Source organism: Topomyia yanbarensis, chromosome 2 (genome assembly GCF_030247195.1).
Source record: "Topomyia yanbarensis strain Yona2022 chromosome 2, ASM3024719v1, whole genome shotgun sequence".
NCBI classification, from domain to species: Eukaryota; Metazoa; Arthropoda; class Insecta; order Diptera; family Culicidae; genus Topomyia; species Topomyia yanbarensis.
This window is the reverse complement of record NC_080671.1, coordinates 460367046-460393295: the sequence shown is the minus strand read 5'-3', so window position 1 is coordinate 460393295 and position 26250 is coordinate 460367046. Positions and strand designations below refer to the sequence as shown.

Genomic DNA, 26250 nt, shown 5'->3' with positions numbered 1-26250 from the left:
TCTCTGGGCCAACTTTAGAACTTTAGATTCTGGACTTTTCACTCTCATCGCTGGATGATATACTTTTAGCGCTGGCCTTGAATTTATGTACTATACACTCTGGACTCTGAACCATGGGCTCTAGCATCTGGGGTCTTGATCTTTCATTCTGGAATCTGAACTCTAGACTCTGGACTTGGAACTTTGACTGTGGACTCTTTCCTCGGGACTCTGAAGTCTGCTCTCAGGATTCTCGTCTCCGAACTCTGAGCTCTAGATTCTGTACTTTGAACTCTGGACTCCGCATTCTTAACTCTGTAATCTGAGCTCTCGCCTCGAGATTCTGTGCAATGGACTCTGGACTGCCCAAGTAACAATTGAAGTTTTATATCACACTACAAGTACAATCTAAGTTTTAAGAGTGGCTTCAAGAGCGTCTTAAAACTACAATTGTTTCTAGGGTGGAGACTGTGGTCTCTGAGCTATGGGTTCTGGATCTTTAATCTTGTAATCCGCAAGGGTAACAATTTAGCACTGGGTGGAAATATATCCTTTTGTGCGTACTCTCTCCGTAGAGTGTATTGTTTACATAAAATTATGCTCACCGCTGTTTCGATGCCGTACACAATTAGTTTGTAAATTTTTGTATAATTTCGAGTTTGTGAACGGTTTTGTGCGGTCAGATAGGTGTAGTAATTTTTGTTTTATGTTTGTATATAAGAAACATAGGGTTTAGATAGGTCACCGCTCTCCTCTCGCTGCAAAAGTGATTGCTAACTATGCTGTACCATAGCAATGACAGCTATGCGGCGGTGTGTTTTTGGTGGTTGTTTGGTGGAGTGAACAAGGCGGCCATCGTGAAAGATCAGATAGTGATTGACCACGGCATCGAACAGACACCCAAATTAGTTTATCCTTTTTCGGGACAGTTTCCAGCCACCATAACAAGTACAGTTTAGTGCGCGCGTGCGACAGTGAAAAGTCCTGTCGAAAAGTGCCGGCCCGTGGTCCGGGTGCTCTGTAATTTGTGGTGTTGGTTCGCCGGATAACAGAAGCTAATTGCCAAGGAGCCGCTCGCTTCTTCAGCTGAATAAAAAGGACCCAAGTGACACCAGTACCGTTCTCACTGTGGAGGATCAGTCAAACTAGCCAAGCTCTCCTCCACAGTTAACCGGCAAGGAGAACGAAGCATGGCGGACAAAGGCTCCCCCTGGGAAGTTCACTACGGTGACTTCCGGGATTGTTTGCGGCGAGTAGACGATCCGGTGATTCGTCGCCAACGTCGCTAGGGAGGTTCCAACAAATGAGCCTTGCTCACCTCACTGACTAAAAGTTAACAACGCGGCCGTTGTTGACCTGGCCGGTCGAAAGAAACCGTCCGCCTTCCCGCCATCGTCAGCACCAGCGGACCATAAGAAACGCAGTAAAGAGGAGGTGAATAAAAGTCAGTAGATTTAGTTATTTATTTTTCCTTTTTTACCTTTTTTTGTTGTTACGAAAATCCGAAAATCTGTAGAGGTACCTAGGCCGCCCTGAAAAGAAGGGTTCGCCGGGCAAACAAGAACCCGAGTAGTGGGCAAACCCCTACTTACGCGACTTACAATCAGGACTTTTGACTCTAAACTGGGGACTCTAAACTCTGGACTGTGCACTCTGCACTCGGGACTCTGTATTCTGGGCTCCGGACTCTGGGCTCTCTCCGCGAGATTCTGGGTTCTGGTCGCTGGGCTATGGAATCTAAACTCTGAATTATCGAATCTGAACTCTGGGTTCTGGACTCTAAACTCTGGTCTCACTATTTTGGGTTAGGGGCTGAGGACTCTGGGTTCAGTATTTAGAGATAAGAACTCTAGACTCTGGTTTCTGGTCTCTGGGCTCTGAAATCTAGGTTTTGGACTCTGGGCTCTGGCATCTGAACTCTGAACTCTGCACTCGGAACTCTGGATTCTGGACTCTGAGCTCTGTCTTCTGAACTCTGAGTTCTGATCGCTGCGCTATGGATCCTGGACTCTGAATTCTCGACACTGAACTCTGGATTCTAAGGAATCTGGAGTCTGGGTTCTCTCCTCGGGATTCCGGGTTCTAGTCTCTAGGCTACAGATCCTGAATAAAAATACACTGAACAAAAATTCAGTTTGAACAAGGAAAAGTTTTTTTCAAATAACTTTTTTTCCTTGAAAGTGCCCAGTTTGAATTTTTGACGGTAGGTAATTGTTTATCTTGGAACAAAATTTCAACCAAATCAAAGATGTTTTTTTCTAAATCGACTTTAATTTTTAAAATCGATTTTTTCCAGTGTAGAATTCGATGAAGAATTTTTTCAATATTTTTAATCGAAAATTTGACTAATTTTGTGAAAATCACTCCAACAACATTTTTTGTAAGATTTGTCATTTATAGACTACAGTCATTTGAAAAAAAAATTGGTAAAAAAAGTTTAACCCTTTTCAAAAGACAGTCTAGATCATTTTTGGAAACACAAAGTATGCACAGTGGCTTTTTGTGTACAGAAAGTTTCATTAAAATCTGAGAAGGTACTGCCAACTCTGAATACGATTTAGCGCAAAATTCGTCCTTATCAACTCAATGTCCAATGTCTTTATCGCCCATATGATTTCATGCCTTTGTGTGTCGTAGAAACTATATAATTTTAGGATAGCCAAACTCACAAATTTCTAAAATTACCCAGTTCAGCTTATGGTGTCATGTTAATCATGGTGGACCATTTTTCAAAAAGGTCATTCGGAATGGAATTAACGTTCCAAAAACGTCTCCCAAGCACCGCCATAAAATGAAACTGTCCCACGAAGATCCTTCATATTCTCGCTAACGGAACAGTTATTGTTGTTTTTTTGTACGTTCACTAAAGATAAAACAAATGCGAAGCCTTAATTGGCCTGTAGCCATCTCGTCCTTATATAAAACAATTCTTTACGATGTCCCTTTTCCCCTTGCCGAACCAAAGGCCCACTTTGTGGAAGGGCGTCCCTTGCCAGGATTCCGAGCCACCCTCTCTCTCTCTCCGCTGGTGATTTATTTTTAAACCCGCTGCCAACAACCGAACACAGCCAGTAGATTTTCTTTTCTAAACATTTTACGATAATATCTGTGATAACCACTACACTTTCAGCTTTATATCGTCCCCTTTCTCGGTTGGACTTTTTTTCAACGAAGCCTTTGTGAAAAAACAACCCTACGCAATCTCCTTGTAAGGTAGATACATTTTGCGCTTTTTCCGTGGAAATGATTTTTTTTCTCTTACTCTAACCTAAGATGTTTCCATCGGCAATTTACGGTCGACAGACCCGATAAAGAAAAGCCTCCCAATCGGAACGATAACTGGACCATAGCCGATAGAGCTCGTGCTAGTGTACTTACCTTCTATGCCACGCCGAAACGGAGCGAAATCAACGCTCGCGAACGGAGCAAATTCAGATGCAGGTTTTTTAAATTTTCCCGTAAGTTGTTTAATAACGATACAAGTGAAAGGAAAAAAAATAATCACGGTTTGGAATCTTCCGTTTTTTGGTTGCACATTTTCCACGAGGGGTTTTTTTGTTGTTGTTTTTCCTCGCATAAGAAGGGTTGCTTCGATCCTATCGAGTCGAAGGAGCGCCAGTAAGCGATAAAGAGTGGAACTGGCGCGTCTTCAGCTTCCTACGTGTTTCCTACGCTGCTGGCGGCGGTGGCGGTGGCGTTGACGGTGGTGCTAAAAGTTGCGTCTGTGTGTTGGTAAATTTTTGTTGTTTAGTGGTGAGTGGTGGTAGCCTGCTATGGTTGCTGTGGAGTGGGCTATGAAGAAAAAAGAAAAACCGAAGCAGTGTAGAAGCTGGGACGGGTGTTCATGTTATATATTTTTATTATGCTTTTTAACGCATCTCGAGTACACAAAGTTGGCCATTTCGGGGTACGATTTCTGATACATTTGTCTTTCGCAATGCCAACTGTTAAAACCTGCCATGGTTTTTTCCCCCTTGTTGAAGGCATAATGGCGTACGAGGATTGGGTGAAGGGTCGAATGAAGGAAAAGATTCTCGGTTCGGCCCGTCCTGCCACCTCTTTTCGAGTAGGGGGTGGCCGGGAGGACAGTTGAAAAAAAAAAAAATGGTCGCCGTTACGGAATAAGAAAACCAGGAGATTTTTTGGTGTGCGCCTTAGGTAAATAAGAAGACGCTGCCGATGATGGTGATATATACAAGCGCGCCTTTTGTTATGTACAATTTTACTTTTTGGTCGTCCCGGAGGTTTGGAGATTTTAAAAATTTGATGAATACTCAGTCTTATTATTCAATTTGCCAGCATCTTACGCGTTTTACCGTGGCTCCTGCTGCTGCTGGCCGGGACATCTCATCGGTGCTTTCAATTGTTCTCAAAGGAAAAGTTTTTCAATTAAACCGTTCGGAGGTGTTAATGTTGTTGATTATCTAAGCATTAATATTTAAGTGAAGTGCGATTATCCCGAACTGGGCGGAGGAAGCAATTTTTCGATAGTTGGAGTTTCGCGGTAGTGTTTGCTGCAAGCGAGGGATAATCATTCTTGTGGTAATATTAATTATTGTGTGTTTTTAGTTGAGGCGATGAAAAAGTAGATGATTTTTTTTTAATGTTCAAAAATTTTACGTTGGACTGTTGTTATATGATAGTGGCAAAGGATATAGAGTTTTTCAAACGAAAAGTCGTTACAATATAATGATGGATGAAGAAAATAACGTTCCGTGTCAACTGATAAGTTATTTTGTGTAAACTAATTTGTTAAAAAATGTTGGTAGTATTCAATAACAGGTCTCCAGTGATGGTCGTGTTTGAGTTAAATAACTCGCACTTGAAAATATGGAAGTCAACAATCTCTATTAAATTACTTTGTTAAAGAATTCAGATTAATACAAGGTTATTGAAGCGAGTAATTCTCTGAAAACCTGACATGGTGTTAAGGCATGTCACTCTGCTCACAAGCCGCAACCTGTAATAGAACCGTTGTAATTAGTAATTAGTTCAATTTCCGCCTTATCAGAATTCGACAATAACTTAGTGACAGGACTTGACGGATTGACGCAAGCTCCAAAAACCACTAGCACTGCCTGATGTTCTGCAAGAAAAGTAGAAGTTTGTTGAAATATTAGGCAATGTTCCCGGACGGGACAGAGAAGGAATGCTAGAATAATTATCCCGAAATAATAGCACTCACTTTTCCTTAATTGAAATTAACAGGAAATAGGTTTATTGTTCGGCCTGTTTGCAGCAATATGAATCATCACCTTCTGGTGGTTTCTAATAGGTTATGTCGATGTAACGGGAATGTTCTGTCACTCAAATAAAACGGTGCGATGCAAAAGGCATTCAAGGAATTGATGAAATACTTAGCACGAATTTACGTATAGCAGAACATAGCTTAATATTTTCTCGTACTAGAAGCAAACAGGTGTTAGATGTAACCCTCTGCTCCTACAGTATTAAGCATTAATCGCCGTCGGTAACTGATCGTAAATACATAAACTTGGACCATTTAAACGTTTCGCTAGATGTCGTCACGTATCGAAATTCCATATCTAAGAACTCAGACCTATACAAAGAGCTTAGAGACTAGGTGTTATTAGCATTTTTCAATTTATTGAATCTCCAAGTGACTCGGATGACGTTGTGGATACCACGAACTAATTCATATTAGCAGCATATAAGATGTTCACTTCTTGTAATCGCATGTTGAACTCAAGTCGAAAAATTCAATATCAGTTATTTACCTCTAAGGAGTGTCCGGTCCTTATAGGACTGGAAAAAATATAGACGCCAAGTGGCGAGAGCACTGTCTTTTGAATCAACTCTACCATTGCCGGTACATGGAAAAAGAATATGATATGTTATTGGCTATTGGCAAAATTTGCAAACTTGCGTTCAAACAAACACTTTTTTGACGGATGCAAATCCGGAAATGTCAAATAATTTAATACGTTTTTTTAAGCAAAATCGTAATATTCCAGTTGACGCTCCTGTACAGTGAAGTGGCGCGTCATGTGAGATTTTCCAGCACAGCGGTTTTTGACTTGATTCTATGTGATGAAGTGTTTCTGATCAATACCGGTTGCCGGCCAGGCCCGAACGTAGATCACGGAAGGAAAGGGAAGGAATTGTTAGTCAGATAATTGCTTTTGCTAGAGGCCGTATATACTACTGCGCACTCCACAAGTATCACGGAAGAAGAATATTTTTGTTAGTAGAGTATAGAAGTTGGATATACTTCTTTCTTTACCGACGCCAGAGAGGTGATTCCACTACCTGTACTAGATATCGATCCACCAATTTCATGGACCGGGGCTTTACTTCGCTTCCGAAGGAAGACGCGACCACAGATTTTTTTCACCTCAGAAAAATTTCAGCGACCTCGGCTGGAATTGAACCCAGGCCAACTGGAATGAGTGGCGGTCGCGCTTACCACTCAACCACCGGTGCCATCGGCGGTTTTTGACTTGATTCTATGGTCCCAAATGACAGCACATTTTGGGGGCCAGTGGCGGATCCAGAGGGAGGGTCCTGGGGGTCGACCCCCTTCGAATTTTTTTCATTTGCTAGAAAATTTTAAATTAGTTTAAATTTAATATTAGTTTCAAACTCAAAATCATTCCAAACTAAATTTTACCCACAAAACATATAATCATTAAATAATGTTTTCCCGATTTTTTTTCTAGATCCGCCCCTGTTGGGGGCGATTTATTATTTATTACTCCCGAGATTTTCGCATTATGTTTGAAGTTGGTATGGGAATTTGTATGGGAAACTCATCTTTTAACATCTCCCCATGTTCAAATCACTGTTTCACTCAATATTTAACTTGGCTTAGCGTGATTGACTGAATAAGCTAAAATTCACGATTATTTCTGCGATAAGCAAATCATTCTCACTGTGCATGTTTCACTGATTTAATATTTTCATAAAAAGGTCAATAACGACGCTAACCACGACTAGAGATGGTCGGTATGGTTTGACCATACCAACCAGTAACGCGGGTGGCGTCGTGTAAACTATTGAAAACGAATTGCCAATTACCATAGCTTAATTTAATACATGGAATAATTCATACAAAACAACTCTGGCAGAAATGGTTTTCGCTAAAAAATTGAATATTTTGGTCAAATACGACGGACGAGGTTTCTTGTCATCATTAAGGAGAGCATCTGGTGTACAGTACTGAAACCGAAAGTAATTTTGTTTTACGATTTAGAAGGCAAGGACAAACCTTCATTAGGTACGAAAAATTCAGTCGCGCAGAGCTACATATACGAACGTTCCAAGAGTAGACGTCCAACCATTTTCAAGTCGAGAAGCACCACGGCGAATATAATAACTTCTGATAAAATTGTTTAAAACTGGAAATCCACTAAGACTTTTAAATCTAAGACATAGTTACTCGAACAACTAAAAAAATTAGAAAAAAAGTTTGAATGTCGGAAAATGGTTTAATAATAACCGAAAAATCTCATATTTTAATGTAAAATTCGCCCACTTTTCTTCAAATAATGGGGAGAAAAATGTTTTATTCTGTTTTCTGTGGTTAATCGACTGGCTACACATATTAAGCATTCTCATAAAATAAATCAAGTCAAACCTTTGAATAGTTTTTGATGGATCGTGTTTGTAAAATGCGGTTCAGAAAAAAATGCTACTAAAGTTGTCGATGGATTAAAATTTGCGTGTAATACAGCAAATAAACGCAAGGGACGCATGGCTGTTTAAAACTAAAAAGGTCAGCGTTGCCACCGAGATTGGGGGAAATTATTCTAGAGGTTCAATACTAACAATTAATCGAATAAAAAACAAGTCGATATTTTTTACCCACTATACGAGACGTCCCCCTTGAGCTTTTTGTTTCCCCATGAGTTGCCCGCCGATTTATCCTACTTTCCGTATAAGATATCGACAATTTATAAGTTTCTCGGAACATTACAAATTTGACGTTCAATAATAGTAAATATAAATGCGAATTCCAATCGCCAGTCTTATTTTGCCATAGGCGGATGGTGCTACTTCAGCTTCGAGTGATTTTATAATTCTTAGATGAGCCTAGGATCCAGCTCGGGTACCTAAAATTAAAAATCATTGTGATCTTTGATTGATTCTTCGTATTAACAAGTCGAGTTCGGATCGGGTTTCTCAAATTATAAATTTTCTGGTTCGGGACGTGTTCGGGTTTTCAAATTTTGAAATTCTCAGGTTCGGGTCGGGTTCGGGATTATCAAATTTCAAAGCCCTCGGGCTCGGGTTGGGTTAGGGTTCAAAAAATTTAAACCCGACCATCTCTAGCCACGATAGATGCTGTTCTACCGGGGAAGTAAAGGAATATTAGTTCGACCCTGGCTGCTGATAGACATCGAGGCTACCTCCGCAACTCCATACGAAAAAATTCGTTCATGAATTCATAAACAAATGATCATGATTCCGTGAACTGAACGATTTACGAAAACCGTGATCAAGTTCCTGAAATTATGAATAATGAACCTCGTATTCATGAAATGTTGTGTTTCCAAAAAACTAGCTCGTGCCGAATATATACATGACGTTGCGTTCGAATGTTTACCGTGGTTGTTCTCTGGACATGTGTAGTTTTTGCTATGATCCTTGTTCATAATCTGGGAATACACAGCTGTTATTTTTTGGTTACTGTCGGATTTTTTACTCGAAGTAACGTGACCGGAAAGTGTGACTGATTATTCTGTGAACTGTATCACGAGCACAATTTACGCCTCTACAATGTATTTTTGGTGCTTAACTCAGTTTTCTTTTTCTGTTCAAACATCAGACTGAACCTTATCAAATGAATGAATGATGTCCAGGTCCTAATAGTTTTCTCATATCTACTGCTTGTACCTCTTACTGGTCGGTACCAGCTGAACATATATGACATTTCTTGGAATAGTGCATGGAACAAAAACAATTCTACGAATCATACTCCAATTTTTTTTTGAAATAGTCCATGTGAAAATTTCATGACCAACATGCATTAAATTGAAAATGATTAGTGATATCTTCTAAATATCATAAGCACGCAAGACAGATCGTAAGTGTACTAGGCATCATGAACCAGTTCACGAATACATGAACAATATTTGATGATTTTGTTCACTATTTCTCGCGCACGGATATTGGATCGTGATTAATATATTAGAAATTTTGAATTAATTCACAAGGATTTAGTTGATTCATAGGAATAAAATTCCGAGTTTCGTGAACTAGTTCACTAAAAAGTATCCAGACTATTTTGATTTTGTAAACTTGTGTTCCTAAATCTAAGTTGTGTTCTAGTTCACTTACAGAAAACCGATTTGGTAATGACAGAGTGACTAAAGTTTATATTCCACTAATAAAAGCGTTACGCAGACGTTACTGAAGGGAATTTGAACATAATTATAAAACGAGGGTTTTTTGTTCATGGTCCTGTTTAGGTAACGTATCAATTTCAATCATTGGAAATGCATCGATTTATTCTTTGCAAGTGCGTTAGTAGTCCTATTAGTGGCTGGTTGGATTTCTTCATGGGGGTAAAAACTAACTTGCTGGCGGCGACTTGCACATTCGTTCTCTCTAGGCGGCTAAGATTCGCTAAGTGCTTAAAAGACGTCTAGTCTTGAGAAAAGTTTTGTCACAACGAAGTTGATATGTACAATTCAATGATAAAAATGGAGAATCGAGACTAAATGTCAAAAATGTTTCTGCATTTTACCCATAAGGCATCTATATCTATTTTGTTCCTGAAAATTTTGCGTATTGAACAAGGTACATTTTATGAATATATATTAGAGTGAGATGAAAAAAATGACCCCTATCGGCTCATGCCTGAGTAGATTCCTAGTCCAACCAGGAGTACTTGCTCCAAATTTGAAGCAAATCGGACATGTTTAGCTATCGGACCAACGCGCCTGAAATTTGTATGGGATTCTTCGACAATTTACATGGAGAAAACCAACCAACTCCCATTTTCGCCGCTAGGTGGCACTGTATACAACGTAATATCACTGTAAGTGAAAATAAGAAAGATAATTTAATTGCCTACAACTTTGTCGAAGACGGCTAGTAAGCCCGGCTTTGTTAAAAGAAGTTATTAAACTTTTAACGAAGTGATGTCTGAGTCAGTTTTGCATGGGTCCTAGCAGTGCATGGTTGTGTATCAATACTCGATTCACACGAACTAAACATTTTTGTGAAATAATCATTAAGTTTAGGCCAACAGTATGTTCTGATAGCTAAACATGTCCGATTTGCTTCAAATTTGGAGCTAGTACTCCTGGTGGGACTAGGAATTGACTCAGGGGTGGGTCGATTGAGTTTTCAAAAATTCATTATTTTTCTGGGCACTCTAATATATGCACAAGAAAATTTGTTTTGAACATCAAAATACTCTAGAACCCCAACTTCTCGTATTAGATCAGAAAGGTTCCGTTCAATTTCTATGTTTTTTCACATTAGACAAACTGCAAAATATGTACGATTTGCAGAATAGAGCGGTTGAGCTATTAAAAATAGGGGATTTTGGAGACAAAGCTTCCCGTTTTTTCAAGATATTAAAACATCTAAATTCAAATACTGAGAATGTTTTTAAAAATTAAGGTATAAACTGTTATTTTCCGGATGCTACTTCAAAAGTTATGGTATTTAATATATTTTTCCTCCATATCTTCCCATAATGTCAACGTCAAAAACTTCAAGCGGAGTAGTAGGTTGTCCAAATGATGATACTTTGATATTTGTCACATTATGAACCGACTTTGAGAATCAAAAAGTAAAAATTTTCGCGATGTCCCAATGGGAACGCATCAGAGTCGAAAAATGTCACTTTAATTTACCTAATTCAGACAACAATAAGGAAGGAACGACACTGCTTTCCATATCACCAACACTTTGCTAAAACGAATATTTCTTCCGTATATTCGTATTCGCTTCGACATTAAGAATGACATTAGCACGTTCGATATTGAAATTAGTGCTGACGAAACGAAAATACACTGGTAATGATATTTATTTGTCGATGCTCGTTTCAGTGGGTGTACGAACTAGCGATGGTATTGGGAGACTGAAGCGTGATAGGTGTGCATATTTCCCGTGTTTACTGCATTCTTATTATATTCGCAGATGCATATTGCTTTATTTTCATTTCCTAAAAGCTAAAACAAGTATGGAAAATTACTGAGTGTATATAAAATCGAGATTGAATATTCGAATTGTCATAGCTAAACGCTGCTATTCCTTTCCGTACAATCGCATGAAGAAGGGGCTTTGGCTTTGTTTTGATGTGCGTATATTTAGTAACGAAGGAGGTATTAATCCTAGAACGTTGCACTGGGGTACAAATGTACCCCAAGCCTACTCCTTCATAGTAAGAGTAGGAAAAGGTGGTATAGTCAGTTTGCTTATAGCCTTTGTGGAAGCAGGAGTCAAAGTTGGCGTGGGGTGCATTTGTACCCCAGCGTACGGTTGCCGTTAGCGTTTCGTCAGCTTTCGTGCTGTCAGTGGAAATGTGACTCGTGACAGTACCAGTTCAAATACTGGTTGTTTTACTACGTAGGTAACAATTAGTATTTTAAAATCGTTTTTAATCATTTATTCAATTAATTTTATTTAATTTTGAAGTAGAAAAAAATCATCCATATTTTTGTTAATTTTTATTATTTAATTGTTTATTTTTTATGGTTTTTCAAAACAATTCCGAGCATAACAAAACAATAACACTATTATAACTATGGTTGATATTTATGACAACTGGAGCTATATTCAGATAACGGAATTGAAAGTGGATTGCGAACAGCTTTCTTTACTATCAATATTAAAACATAATCTATTATGAGACCATCAATTTATGAATTGATCTTTGTTACTAGGTCACTGTCATTAGATGATTATATCTAATACAGTTCTCTCACAGAGGAAGTATATACTTTTGGAAAAAAATTATATCTCATTTAGTTTTAACTTTGATAAAATCATATTAAATTTTGTTACAATTTTGCTATCAATAGCGAGGTTTTTGTTTTATTTTTTGTTATTTTAACAACTAACCCGCTGGATTTTTAACAGGTTCTGTTTCAAAATATTTTTGAAATAAATAACTCCAAGTGTTATAAATCAGTTATGCCCTTCTGATCGGGATGGTTCGCAAGTATAATTTGCGCAGAGTAACTGCTGTAACAGTAGCGTTGCGTGTTACCAATGTATTACTAGTCAGAAATATTTTTTTTAAATTTCAATTTACACCTCATTTCGTGGTATTTTTCAAAACCCGATTTTTAAAACTTTAACTCTTCGGTATAATTGAACTTTTTCAAAAGTTTAAAAATTCCATTTTATACCGTTTCTAGACTATTCTTACAGCTTTTAAAATCATTTAATTTTTTTCAAATCGGTTGAAAATTTGAAGAGTTGTAGTAATTTTTGTGAAAAAGTCAAAACCGCGATTTTTTCACTTTTTGCCTTTCTCATATGTGCTATCTTATGACAAACGCCATTTTGGGGTAAACTGAGTTAGATATGCCACATTACTTGTCTAAAAAATCTCTACAAAGAGGCCTTTACAGAATTTTGACATTTTGCTTGGTTACTGAGATATAGCGAGAAACGTGCTGAGAAATTCTTAATGTTTTGATATTTTTCAAAACTTGGGATGGTTTTTAGTGATATCATGTTTAGCGCAAACACTATTTAAAATAAGGAATGTTTCTGAAACGTCTGCAGAAATATTTGGTCGGTTCATCAAGTGCAAATTTTCGTCCAATTTGTTATACCGTAACTGTAATATCTGTAAATTTTTGGATGCATGAAAAGAAATACATAACGCTGTATCTGTCGCATCCAAACTGAAGGGATAAGATCACACAATCCAGATACTCGCCCTTAACAAGAAATCGATGGTAGGCTTCATCCATCGCTGCACAGTTCGTCCATTATCTGCTTGATTTTGATTCACACTTATTTCTGATCCTACTGTGATGGAAATGGATTCCATATAGGGTGTTGATCCCGTTTTCACCACGTTTCTATTGTCACCCTACCCATTTGAAGCCGTAGGTTAGAGCAGTGTCTGCCATCTTTGTTCAACGCATTGAGTCAAATGGTAGCGCAACAATAGGGCCACTCGATTCGAGTTTTTGTTGCGCTCAAACACCAGAATTTCACTGTTTTCAGCACATTTGTGTTATTATACTGGTTCTTAAAAACAAAGCAAAGTTGTTGATGAAAATTTTTAGGAATTCCATTGATTGTAGGCCGAGAAATTAATGAATTAGTGAGGCACCCTGCTTAGTATGGTGAAAATAGGTACATTACCCCATCGTATTTTCTCATTTGATCGGAAATAACTGCACTACCCTGAAGCATCTCAATCTTTCCATTCAAAATTACTAATGAAGGTGCTTTGCATTAAATTGATTACATTCCATCGTATCAGAACAACGAATTCCAATTTTGGAAGTAACTCCGGCAGCTGCGTTTAGTCCCAATCGTAATCGTAATTACCAAAATTTCGTAATTACCAAAATCATAAAAAGAAGTTGATGTTGCGTAAACTTATTGACGAGTTATCGAATGACTGAATGATGTGTAGGCCACCAAATCGCCATCTTCTGACAACAGCTATTCCCGAGATCCCGGGATTTCCCGGAATTTTTATTATGAATGATGTAATACATATTCAAATAGGTTCAACATTACTTGGATTTGCGGGTCTAGATCACCAATGACCAATCAAAGTAGTTTTGACTACATTGGTCACCTATGACGATTCTTGATGCCCCGGGAAACTCGCCAAGTTCCTGAGCTAATGTCACACCTATTTCCCAGCATACTTTTAATCGATTTTTACAAACTTGATTTCAAATGAAAGATATAATACTCCCAGTGACTGGTATTGAATTTCATTCAGCTCTGACTTGTGGTTTCGGAGTTACAGTTTGGTTATTGTGGTCACACTGGAATTTCTGATATAATCCGGTATATCCGTAATACCTCATAGGTTAAAAGTCAATTGAATGAACATTAAATTACTTCGATTCGCGTAGATCGCTTGATTCACACATCACAGATTCTTGGAATATATTGTCCACTCTCGATAATTCCGGAAGTCCCGGATTCCGGGCATTTTCCCTTAAGCCGCTACGGTGATGGATGAATCAATTTTCACTAACTTAGTCTCAAATCGAAGGTATAATATGCAGCTGGGTATTTCACAGCCCATCCACCCCTCCCCTTCCTTCCCCTCACACCCCACCCTCTTCTCTAACCCCCTCCACCCCTTTCAGACTAACCTTACACCCGCATTCCCTTCATCCACCCCGTATACTAAAGTACTTTAGGTGGCTCCCGAGTGCTGTCTCGAAGTTGTTCGATTAGGTGATTATGGAATTTCTTCAGTCTCATTGCAAACAGTGCCTAGGTGACGAACAACATGGCTTCGCGTCTGGGCGTTCGACTGCGACCAACCTGCTATGCCTAATAGCCTACATAACAGAGCGTATGGAATATCGCAATTGATATTTACACAGACCTATCTGACGCTTTTGACAAAGTAAACCATGATATAACAATCGCTAAAATAGAGAGATATGGAATCAACGATAGTTTGTTGCAACTGATTCGATCCTATGTTACAGATCGAGAAATAGTGATTGACATTGGTGATCTACAGACATCCACATTTATTTCTACGTCAGGAAGTCACTTGGGACTGTTGATGTTTCTACTTTACCTTAACGACTTCCAAAACATAACTAGTATTATGTATTACAATTCTTCTGAGCATGCCATGGATCTTAACTTAACCATTATTTCACAAAAATGTTTAGTTCGTGGGAATCCAGTACTGATAAACAATCATGCACTGCTAGGCACCACGCAAAACCGACTCAGACATCACTTCGTTAAAAGTTTAATAACCTCATTTAACAAAGTCGGATTGACTAGCAGTCTTCGACAAAGTTATAGACAATTAAATTATCTTTCTTATTCTCACTTACAGTGATAATACGATGCATACAGTGCCACCTAGCGGCGAAAATGCGAGCTAGTGGGGTTTCTCCAGGTGAGTTGTCGAAAAATCCCATACAAACTCCGGGCACGTTGGTCTGGTAGCTAGACTTGTCCGATTTGCTTCAAATTTGGAGCAAGTAGTCCTGGTGGGACTAGGGATCGACTCAGGGGTCCATCTGATTATTGATTGCACGAAACCTGTTCCTAATAGGTTAACTAATAAATTCGTTCAGTGATTTTTACGTTCATATTACGAAAGGTGTTCGTATATATTAGAAAGACCAATGAAAACGATTCGTTATAAGCCCGCGAAACTCGTTTCATTGCATTTTTGGGGTGAAACCCGATACTGTCAATTACGAAGTAAATCTACCAATTTCGGATAATGGGGTCCCCCTATATCTAAAGATTAGCTACGCTAATGTTAAATATATCGAATGAAAATGCTGTTAACGAGAAAATGGTCCTTCAATAATTCGATCTTTTCTCTCTTGCAAACCCGTGAGGATTTTGAACAACTTGAAGAAAATGTCTGCTTGATCAAATGTCACATGAAATGAAATGGGATTCTGATATGGTTCGCCGGATTCTTACTTTACTGTAGAAACGGTAAAGATGGCTCGATTATAGTGGAGTGTGCAGCTGGGGATAACATTAACTTGATGAAAGAAAACATTGTAAGCAATCTGGGTGAAAAGTATAATGCTGTTATACCGGCACCCGGTAAACCAAAGTTAAAAATTATGGGAATGAGTGATCGATATTCACCGGATGACTTCATTGACTTATTGAAAAGTCAGAATGAGGGCATTCCAATCCAAGAGGTTAAAGTAGTTGTAAATTTCCAAAATCCACGCTTCAAATATAACAAATACAATGTTATAATTGAAGTTGACAAAGACACTTATAGCGGCCTGATGTCAGCCCGTACGGTGAACATTAGTTGGGATAGGTGTTCTGTTTTAGAGGCCTTTAACGTGCTGCGCTGCTTCAACTGTGGATAATTTGGTCATAAGAGTACGAATTTTGGACGTAAACCATGCAGTATTTAGTAAGCAGTGTTCAGTATATCGGAGTCTACTAGAATTTAAAAAAAGTAACGTTTTGTCAAGTGAATAGCAACTACCAAACGGGAGGCTGTCTGTCTGTACTTAAATATAGCTGAGTTGTCTACAAACTTTGTTGCAATGCGACATCTTGTAGAAAACAAACGTCCATTGTTGGTTTTTCTATCAGAAACACATATTGTTGATGCTGATGTATTTGATCAGTATAGCATTCCGGGTTATAAAGTTGCTTTTTGCCTATCTCATTCCAGACATACCGGTGGAGTTGTTATTTACGCCAAAGAATCGATTAAATTCAACGTTCGGTTAAACGAAGCAGTTGATAATAATTGGTTCTTGGGTATATCAGTTGAAAGAAGCATGCAGATGGAAACTGTGCAGTAGTATACCATTCTCCTAGTTCAAGCGATCGACGGTTTTTAGAAATTTTAGAAAACCGGTGGGAGAATTTCGTTGATTTAAGCAAACTTAATGTAATTTCGGGCGATTTAAATATTGATTGGCTCAGCGAATTTCGAATCAATTGAAGCAGTTGGCTGAGTTTTTCAATTTCAAGCAAACGGATAGTGAGTTTACAAGAATTTCCAGACACAGTAGAACATTGATAGATCACGTGTATTCCAATTTTGATGGGATTCATTCGTATGTAGAGGCCATGAGACGATTTCAATTTTGCTGGAGAATGAACCTAACCGTGAGGAGGATAAAGTTAAAATTAAGTGCTGGAAAAGATATTCGAAACAAGCAATGTCTCAACTGGTTTCGAGAAGCCTGGATTTTACAGAATTGAATGGAAATTTGGATAACAAGGTAGCTGTTCTAACTAACGTGTTAAAAGAGTGTACAAATAGTTTAGTTTCTCAAAAATATGTTAACTTGAATAACTCGAACAGCTGGTACTCTTTAGATCTTTTGCGCCTGAAACATAAAAGGGATAAAAAGTACAAGAAATTTTGCAAAACTAATAATGAACATCTTTGGAATGGGTACCCGGTACACACACCCGCGAAACATGTATTCACGAGCTTTGAAAAAGACCAAATGTGAGTATATTCAAAGGAAGGTCGATCAACATCAAAACAACAGCAAAGAGTTATGGAAAATCCTAAAGAATTTAATTGAACCTATATCTAGTTCCTCGCAGTCCATAACTTTCAACGGGGTAGAAGAACAATCTGAGCAAATAATAGCTGAAAAATTGAACAGTTATTTCGTTAACAGTGTGCAATCAATCAAAATATTGAGCTGGTCAGTGAACCTGTGGAAATAACACAGCCGATTAACATTAACTGTAGATTTGATGGATTTCACCCAATCACTTTTGAACAATTGAAAGATATTTGTTTTTCTTTGGGAAAATCGGCTGGTATCGATAATGTCAACGCAAAAGTGATACAGGATTGCTTTCATGTCATCGGACACGATCTGCTGGACCTTGTAAATGAATTGCTACAAACTGTTGTTGCACACATTAAAGAAAATTTTAGAACTTGTTGTTAAGGGCCTTAGGAGCTGATGAGATATTTGAATAGCAATGATTTGCTAATTCCGGAGCAATCGGGATACGGAGAGGGACACTCTTGCGAAACCGCTTTGAAAAATCGAGATTAAAGAGACTATTTTTACTGTATTGTTGGATTTAAAACGCGCTTTTGAAACAATTTCGAGACCTTTACTTTTGGAAACTTTGGAACTACGATTTGGTATCGGAGGGATAGCACATAAGTGGTTTAAAAATTATTTATGTGATAGAACTCAGAAAACTAGTTTTAACGATTTTGTATCTAGTCCTCTCGGCAATCCTCTTGGGGTGCCGCAAGGTAGTGTTTCGGGACCTATTTTATTTATTATGTATATAAATGACATGAGGCGGGTTTTGCGATTTTGTGATTTAAATTTGTTTGCTGACGACACTGTTCTGTTTATCGCTGCTAAAGATATAAATGAAGCCGTGGCACATTTGAACGAAGCCTTACATTCTCTTGCGCATTGGTTAAATTTCAAACAATTAAAGTTAAATATTGCTAAAACTAAATATATGATTATCTCTTTGGCTAGTACTAGGACTGACGTTAACGTTGAAATAAATGGTGAGACAATTGATCGCGTTAGTGAATTAAAATATCTTGGAATAATCATTGATGACAAGTTAACCTTTAAGTCTCACATCGACAATGTCATCAAAAAGATTGCTAAAAAGTATGGTATATTGTGTCGTCTGAAAAATGATTTAACAATTAGTAGTAAAATTTTATTATATAAATCTATTATTTCACCACATATTGACTTCTGCCCATCTATTTTGTTTCTTGCCAATCAAACACAAATATTGAGGTTACAGCGACTGCAAAATAGAATCATGCGATTAATTTTAAAATGTAACAGATACACTTCCTCTTATTTTATGTTGGACGCATTACAATGGCTCTCTGTGAAGCAAAGAATTTATTACTTAACAATGGTGTTCATTTTTAAAATTATTATGGGAATGCTGCCTCGATTTTTGTGTGATCGAATTGAAAGAGGTAGTGATGTGCATAGATACAAGACTAGACACGCGTCTGATGCAAGAACACCGATTTTTTTATTTAAGTAATCGGGGTCTGGAGTAGACGATGGAGCTGTTTGGGCTTTGCTCGACAATATGGCTAATTTTGGTATCGCTGCGATGGTGGTAATACCGGAGTTAGTTTGTTGGGAGTGGCCTTGATGATTCTTTCTTATATGACAAGATATTCCCAGTTGGGTTTTCTCTTGACTGCCTTGGGTTAGTGGTAGATTAGTTTGAGGTCTGACACAGTGGCGGCACTAAGGGGGGGCGAAGGGGGCAAGCGCCCCGAGGGGCAAATTCAGGAGGCGGCATTTCCTGCGCAAAAAAATTAATATTTTAATAATTGTTCAAGTTTTATTAATCTCGATAAAAATCAAATGCGGGTGAAACGCTTGAATGTACATTATTTTCGTGTCTGTTAACGATCAAAAAGGTAGGGAATCGGGACTGACGTATGCGATCGAACAAAACTATACACATATTCCTCAGTCTCAACAGATTCAACTGAGATGAGTTTCCGATCGCACTTGAAGTTGTGGGAGTATGCAGACTAATTTGCTGGAATTAAACCAGGAAGCTCTATCATAGACAGGGTGTTTGGTTCATCGTTAAGAATCTCTCGAGGGGTGATATAGAATCATTTTTGGCGTCAAAAATCATTCTACACAAACTATCAAATCTCAACTGTTACAAAGTTATTGAACTTTTTCCGTGAACAGCTTGTTTGTCTTTTAATATCTCTAACTCAAAAAGTATACTTTGTGTTTCCAATCTTTTAATTCCATTGGAAAGGTGTTTCCTCTCCTGTTACGTGTAACGTGGTCCAGCATAGTCGATAAGACAACCGGTCTAATAAGTGTTCTATAGAAGGTTAGTTTCGTGCGGTAGCGTACGTTTTTCGAACGAATGGTTTTTTGGAACCGGCGATTACCAAGGGGTAAACAAACCAGCATTTTTTGTTCACTGATTTCTAGACGGAAGATTATCCGAGAGCTTAAAAACGATAAGGCCGTTGGGAAGACAAGACGCACCCAGCGTTTGAATAATTTTTTTTAGAAATTAGTTTATTCTCAGTCCGAAATATCATATTTGAATTCAAAACCAAGGAAATATTTGCATGTTTTTAGATTACTCAAAAATTTTCAAGCGAACTAGAATTATTTCACATGAATTATTTATTTTTTCCTTATTTTATGTGTCTGTAGAAAAAAAGCCCCACCTTGTCCCACTTATTTCTCTTCGTGGTTATAAAGTTAAAGGTCTCTACTCGTCATAAACAAAATTCTAGCTGCCGCCATCTGCCGCTTCGTGGGTTATTACAAATTTTGTGGAACATATTTTTTTAAAATATTTATGATGAAAACACTCTTTAAATGTCATGACAACATCTATCACTCTTAGAAACTCTTTTTTATTATTGGATATTTTCGACGATTTAGGAATAAAATATTTTAATCCAGAGATTTTTTGATAAAAAAAATGTTAAAAATCATTTTCTCGAGTATTTTTTAATGTCATGTAGGTTATAAAGCAAAAGTGTCTTTGGTACGTATGCTAAAAATATCAAAAGAAACAAGTTTGCCGAAGAAAGTTTTTTAATGGAACGCCTCTGTCGAAAGAAAGAATTGATCTATATCAGTTTCTAATTATCTAGATCAAATCCGAAGTTGTTAATGCTCATTTTCATCCAAGATACTTTACCGAAGACACTAATCCTCCAGGATACACAACCAGGGCGCTAGAGGGTTTGAGCCTCGAAAATTGCATTCTGCCCCACTGTGTGCCGCCTGCAAGTTAGTCCTTGTGTTCCAATGTACTGGATTCTAAGGTGTGGCAATGGTATTGCTCTCTCGCTCGGTCTTTGTAAAGCACGTTGATATATGGAAAATATATGGAGTCGAAATTTATTACGTAATAAATTTACAGAAATTGAGCGAGAGAGCAATATAGCATTGCCACACCTTAGAATCCAGTACATTGCTCGTGTTCTGTTGAGGTAACTGCGCCTGTTGGCTGAATGCTTTGTCGGCGAATATCAAAGTGGATTTCGAGAAGGACGATCAACGACGGACCAAATGCGACAAATTCTGGATATATTCCGGGAATACAACTTGCGGAATCACTATCTGTTTGTGGATTGCACGGCGGCATACGATTCAGTAAAACGAAATGAACTGCGGCAGATAATGGTTGAGCATGGTTTTCCGACAAAACTGATTAAACTAATGCGATCAATATCGACATCATTGGCGTTGATTGCAGTGCAGTGGAAGAGGCATTGTTGCCTTTTAAAAGTGAAGCTGCAAGAATCGGACTGACTATAAACTCTGACAAGACAAAGTACATGGTAGCTGGTTGATAACGTGCAGTCGTGTTGGGTTCGAGGTGGGAATCGATGGGGTACGCTACCACAAATTCATATATCTTAGAACCCTTGTGACAAGATAACGATGTTAGTCGCGAAAGAGAAATTATGTTGCTGCTGCGAATATGGTTTACGTAGTCAGTTAAAGTCCCGCAGCCTAAGGATGCGCGCAAAATTTGCTCTATTCAAATCGCTGATACTCCTTGTCGCTCTGCCCTGCCATGAGGCATGGATGTTTGCAGGATATCGAGTGCTCGGTTTGTTTGGGAGAAGAATGTTGCGTTCAATGGCCGGCAGCTCAGTAGAAAATGAAGAATGGCGCAGACGCATGAACTCCCAACGGTACCAAATATACAACCATGCTGACATTGGAAGGTTATCAGCGTGTTTGTTTACTTGGTAGACTACAGTGAACTGGGCTTGTAGTGCGGAATGTTAAAGTTATGACCTGGAAGAGGTTGTCGACTTCGAAGCAAACCCCCCTCTCGCTGGCTATGCACAATTGAGGAAGCTGCGCGTGCGGCGGGCTTCCATGGAACTGGCGGTCCAAGATCGAAAAACCTGGAAATCTAAAATACATTGAATTATGATTCGGATTGTTCGGTCACTAGGTCACTAAGATAATGATGACGATTGTCAGTTTGTTTATGCAAATTCGAAAATATGACAGATGCATCTTGGCCGCCCTTTCACCTAGGGACGTTTGAGAGCATGTAGGACTCAATTTGTGACAAGCAATTAATTACAAAGCTGAGGCACGATCTAGAAGCTGGCGAATACTGGGGTATTCACCGTTCGGCAACCTTGTTATTAGTATAAAAATACTACAAATACTATTAAAAAATTTGTCGACTCTTGCACCATAATGAATAATTACACGGTGCCGCAAAATAAACAAACCTATTTTAATCCACCTAGCGGTGCAATTGTGCCTTTCTCAATCATGAATCACGAGAATGTGTGCGTTGTTTATATTCATTAAAAGCTTTTAAATGCATATATTACATTTTATTATTGTACATCACATGACAACTATATACAGGAAAATAAATCATTATTCGAGTTCTAAAATTTTGAAGAAGAAAAAACAGCCACGGTAATGTTGAACTGAAAAAAGGTGCGAAATCGGCAAAGTCCCAAAACGTCGATTTTTACAAAATAAAATTTTTTCGAGATAACATAAAATCTCGACGTTTCATGCATTTTAAAGATGTTTGGCATCAAAAATACGAATTCGATTTCTGAAATTTCATGGGGTCCCCCCTTTGAAAAAAAATTTGAGTTCCGGCTTATATGGGAATTTCATATGTGACCGGACGATTTAGTCTATATTTCCGGCCCCATATAAGCGATCCGTACGAAATTTTATAAAATAATGAAATTTAAAAACAAATAGTTTTTTACAAGTTTTTTTAATAATGCTTGAAATTGATGTACCTTCGTTGAACCAGCTATTGAAGTTATAAACAACACTCAAGCACAACATATATAACGCCTTAATGTATTCAAAGTAAATAGTGGAATTAGAGACAAACTTCTTAATTTGTAAAACTTCCAATTAATTATTCCAATTCTAAAGATAAAATATTATAACAGTAAAAGATAACACGGTATAAAGTTATCCTCTTGTACTTTCAAAAGATTTGTTGAAAAAAATGCTCAAAAATATCAAATTTAGCCATGTCAACCATCCGCGAGTAATGCGGTAGCAGAACTTTTTTTTAAACAACGTGTAATTTTAAACGACTTTCCTTAGACAACCCACCCAGCTGATACTAGCATCATAGCTGACGACATAGAAAACAAAACGCAAACTTCTCCGCAGCCATAGATACCGCGCATAGTGTACTTTTGTTTACGTAAAATGGGCCGAGTTTACATGGAAATTATTCCGAGATGCAATTTAGGGTTGAAATTATGTACATATTGGTATATGTATATAAAACGCGTACGCCAAACTGGACTGCACTTTGCCGCGAGGCGTCTCGCGTGAAAGGCACACTTCCATTCATAGCGACCAGATGAAACATATATTCGTATGCGCTTGGTACATAATTCACCCCACAACCTCCCTATCTATGTGGGTATGTATATATATGTAGCACACCTCGCACTTCCGCATGTCGTGCAACTTGTTTATGTTATATCAGATCATAGACGCGTGTTTCGCCGTCGCCTTAGGTACAGGACATGTATGTGCAATGAATACGCATGCAAATGTGTATGTGTGAACGCCAAGGGTTGCAGCTTGTATGCAAGTTATGCTGATGATGCAGGAAGAAGGCCTTGAGTTTGACAAGTTGGCGCGGGCTGTTTCAAACATTTAAAACCATAATCAATGTGTCAATTATTCGAGTAAAAGACAAAAACATTTTTATTTTTCAATTATTTAGCAAATTAGACCCACTTTTTGCCGACCATATAACATAACTGATCATGGATATTTTTCTTCTCATAACCAGGAAACCGGAACCGGTCAATGCGCTTATATGGACGTTGACGCTATCTACTTTCAACTCTTGCTTCTGCTGAAACAAGGTAAGGTGAGTATCGTAACATGAAAACAAATTTCGTATATTATACCCAAACATGCGAATAATGATTTTTTTTCGATTTAACTGCACCTATCAACAACCGTTCCGTGTTGCAAGCATTTTTGTATACAGCATGGTTGCGTGCAAGGTACGGTGCACTCGCCGGTTGGTCGGTCGGTCGGTCACGGCAAACTCAGTGACGCCACCGGCCGAAGCGAGAACTACAGATGCACTTGTCAAACATTTAGATTACCTATTTTCGTAATGAGCAGCAAAGAATATCATTCCAGTGCACAGCAAAAACAGTTTTTCTTGTACCGTGATTCGTGTATGTGGTTTACTGAACCCGATTTACGTTCTGTTTAAAGTGTAACTTCCAAAATCAGTGTTTTTAGCCTAATCCCAACATGTTTAAAATGGTATTTTTTCGTTCGTAGTGCATCGGCTGCCTTTGTTTTCTTTTCTTTACTCATTGCGTATTCAGTCCTGCATTCATCAGAACATGGGACTTTTGTTGATAGACAACAACGCGTGAGATAGTTTGTTTTTTTCCTCTACCGATTCAAAAATAAACAAGATATTATTTTTAGCTCTTGGAAATGTCTGATTGCGTTTTAATTGTTCTTGTTCTCTGTTTCTCCTTTCTCGTCCCCAAACGCTCACATTTCAGTTGTATCAAGTACACAGGTTGATCCAATTGTAACAGTTAATCAATGTTCTGAAGGCATTTCGAAAGGGATGATGCCGAATTTCTACGATCATTCACGCCCCACTATGGTACCCACCAGCTCGGCAATGCTCGGGCCTCCTGTGAGTATGATTGTTACCCTTGCTATAACGTACATTTGACAGAAGCTTTATAATTTTTAGACCATAAGTGGGGATCAGCATACGAAAAAACAGCAGATTGTAAGTATTCGTATTGAATTATCGGCTTAGCTGGACTTAATTTTTAATATTTTTTAACAATTTGTCGTAGATTCCTTTCGATTTGGAAGCAACACTACAAGCTGTTGATGTAAGATTTTCCAACTCTCGTTCTATGGACATGAATGCTTACTGATTTTTTTTCGCGTTTCTAGAATGAGGTACTTGAAGGAGAAGAAGGAAGCTGTCCAATTTGCAATAAGACTTTTAGTAGGAAGACCTCTCTGCTGAATCATATACGGAATCATACCGCTGAGAAGAAGTATATCTGCGAGTACTGCCAGAAAGGTTTGTGAAACATACCATTTTTAAATTTTCACACAATTATGGGTCAGTTGAGGGATTCGTCGTTCTAAACAGTTAATTGTAATCTGTGTTTAAATTAACATTTAATGGATCAGTTGCAACCCTCTAAAAGGCAACCTAAAATCGTACCTTCAAGAAGCATCGGTCCTAGAATCCAGTGAAACTATAAGCCCCCTTTTGGTTATTTTATCAGTGAGAGCATTGGAAGAACTGAAACGCTCGATTAGCTCTATACTCCACTGAGGAGAACATTGTTTTAAATCCCCTTTGCGCTTTATGAGCAAAAACCTATAACTAAATTAGTTATGGAATTTGCGTTTCGACTTCGTCTCATAAGAATTCGACACTAACTTAGTGACAGGACCCTGCTTAGCGCCGGATTGACGCTAGCACCAAAATCGAAAACACGATTTGTGTTTGTAAGTTAACCCAGTCCTGCGTGATGTCCCGTAAGTCAGAGATAGCTTTAAAACACAAATCGTGTTTTCTTTTTTGCTAGGGGCGAATCCAGAAAAAAATTCGGGAGGAGTCTGAAATTTAGGTTTTGAGATGAATAATGTAGAATTCATAATACGTAATAACCTTGTTTAATGAATGTAATATTTGTTGGTCAAATTTGGTTAGGAAAGAAACTAATATAAACTTGAAAGTAATTTAGAATTTCTCAACACGCTCTCCCCCTGGATCTGCCACTGGTTTTTGGTGCTAGCGTCAATCCGGCGCTAAGTTCAGTCCTGTCACTAAGTTAGTGTCGGTTGTCACGGTAAAGATAGATACGTCTACCTTTATCAGGACACATGTTAGTGAACTCGGGTGATTCGTAGTTATTCTGCCTAAGCTCGACCCTCATTAACAAAAGGCAAAGATTAAGCCCGTACGATATTAAGCCTGTTCTAATGACCCTGCCACTTCTAGTTTTCCGATCTGTTTACTTCACATCCTTACTCTCACTTGAGTACTATGGCTCTAAGTTTCATAACTTTCCCTACTCAGTAATCTCTAGCTAATTGAATGTCGTTAAAACGTAAAAAAAATATATACGTTATCGTGATATTTTAGTCACACGTAGAGTGATTTGTGTTCATGATTTCAGGATCATAGTCACAATTTCTGAAATTTTAATCACGGCTAGTGTAACTTATGTTCATGATTTAAGATCCTTACGTTTTTCGTAATTTATATGTACGTTGTCATGATGTTTTATTCTTGAGATCACGTTCGAATTTAACACGTGCAGTAATGTGGCTACACACAGAAAAAAATGTTGGTAAAAATAAGAATTTTCACTCTTAGCAAAAAACAACGAACGCATACTCTTAGTTCAAAAATAGAACACTTATTTTGATTATTATGCTTGATTAATTTGAAAGTTTAATAGTAGGCGTTGGTTGTTTTTTGCTAAGAGCGGAACACTCTTACATTTACCAATATTTTTTTCTGTGTGTACTGTGCATGTTTAACCCTTTTTAAGGCCCAGAGTTTGGCTAATAATGAATGTTATATTAATGGAAACACCATTCT

At 38.1% G+C, this 26250-nt stretch overlaps 2 protein-coding genes across 13 annotated transcripts in view; one reads left to right on the top strand and one right to left on the bottom strand.

The window, feature by feature from the left end:
• Positions 1-26250, top strand: part of LOC131685984 (zinc finger protein 883) — a 70293-nt gene that overhangs the window by 6764 nt on the left and 37279 nt on the right. For 4 of the 12 annotated variants that reach the window (XM_058970059.1, XM_058970057.1, XM_058970046.1 and 1 more), the window contains exons 2-6: positions 23425-23500; positions 24167-24306; positions 24367-24405; positions 24476-24514; positions 24579-24711. In XM_058970059.1, the coding sequence (XP_058826042.1) occupies positions 23425-23500; positions 24167-24306; positions 24367-24405; positions 24476-24514; positions 24579-24711 (427 nt within the window). The other 8 variants (XM_058970052.1, XM_058970049.1, XM_058970051.1 and 5 more) reach the window with 8 other exon arrangements.
• LOC131685996 (uncharacterized) overlaps positions 1-26250 on the bottom strand; it is a 121193-nt gene that overhangs the window by 84366 nt on the left and 10577 nt on the right. The window lies entirely within an intron of this gene.